Raw genomic sequence first — 506 nt, 5'->3', positions numbered from 1 at the left:
CAGACAGACAGACAGATGCAGACAGACAGACAGGCAGGCAGACAGACAGCTGCAGTATCCTGGATGAATGAGTGAATTTATAGGCTTATTTTATCGTTCAGTTTAATTAAAATGTTTCAGCTGCTTTGCCTCAATTGAATAAATTAACTTTTATTAGTGAGCAGAGACACGATGAGTTATTATTAATGTTTTATCTCCTCGTTAATTAAAACTCTGACCTTCTCCTCATTAACAACCATCAACTGTAAAGTTACCTGAGTAAGAAGATGTGAAGGAAATGTGCTGAAGACCTACAGGTTCATGTTCTAGAGCCACGTGTGTCAAACTGTTCTTGTCTCCATGTTCTGCTCGTCTGCAGCTGCTGAAGAAACTTTACCGCCTGTTGAACAACATCGTTGTGACCTTCATCCCATGGGAAGTCAGGATCAAGAAAATAGAAAGTGAGTCGTTTGTTTCTTGTAAACTGAAGCATTTTACTTTAACCTGGTCCTGTTGGAGCTCTAAAC

At 39.7% G+C, this 506-nt stretch overlaps 1 protein-coding gene across 1 annotated transcript in view; it reads left to right on the top strand.

Annotated features, from left to right (window-relative positions):
• Positions 1–506, top strand: part of LOC108251389 (transmembrane channel-like protein 3) — an 18,062-nt gene that overhangs the window by 6,004 nt on the left and 11,552 nt on the right. The window contains exon 4 of the mRNA XM_017441666.3: positions 359–440. Within this exon, the coding sequence (XP_017297155.1) occupies positions 359–440 (82 nt within the window). The remainder of the gene's footprint in view (positions 1–358; positions 441–506) is intronic.

The sequence above is a fragment of the Kryptolebias marmoratus genome, linkage group LG15, assembly GCF_001649575.2.
Source record: "Kryptolebias marmoratus isolate JLee-2015 linkage group LG15, ASM164957v2, whole genome shotgun sequence".
Lineage (NCBI taxonomy): Eukaryota > Metazoa > Chordata > Actinopteri > Cyprinodontiformes > Rivulidae > Kryptolebias > Kryptolebias marmoratus.
The sequence above is the reverse complement of the archived record's forward strand: the minus strand, read 5'-3'. Positions and strand labels throughout refer to the sequence as shown.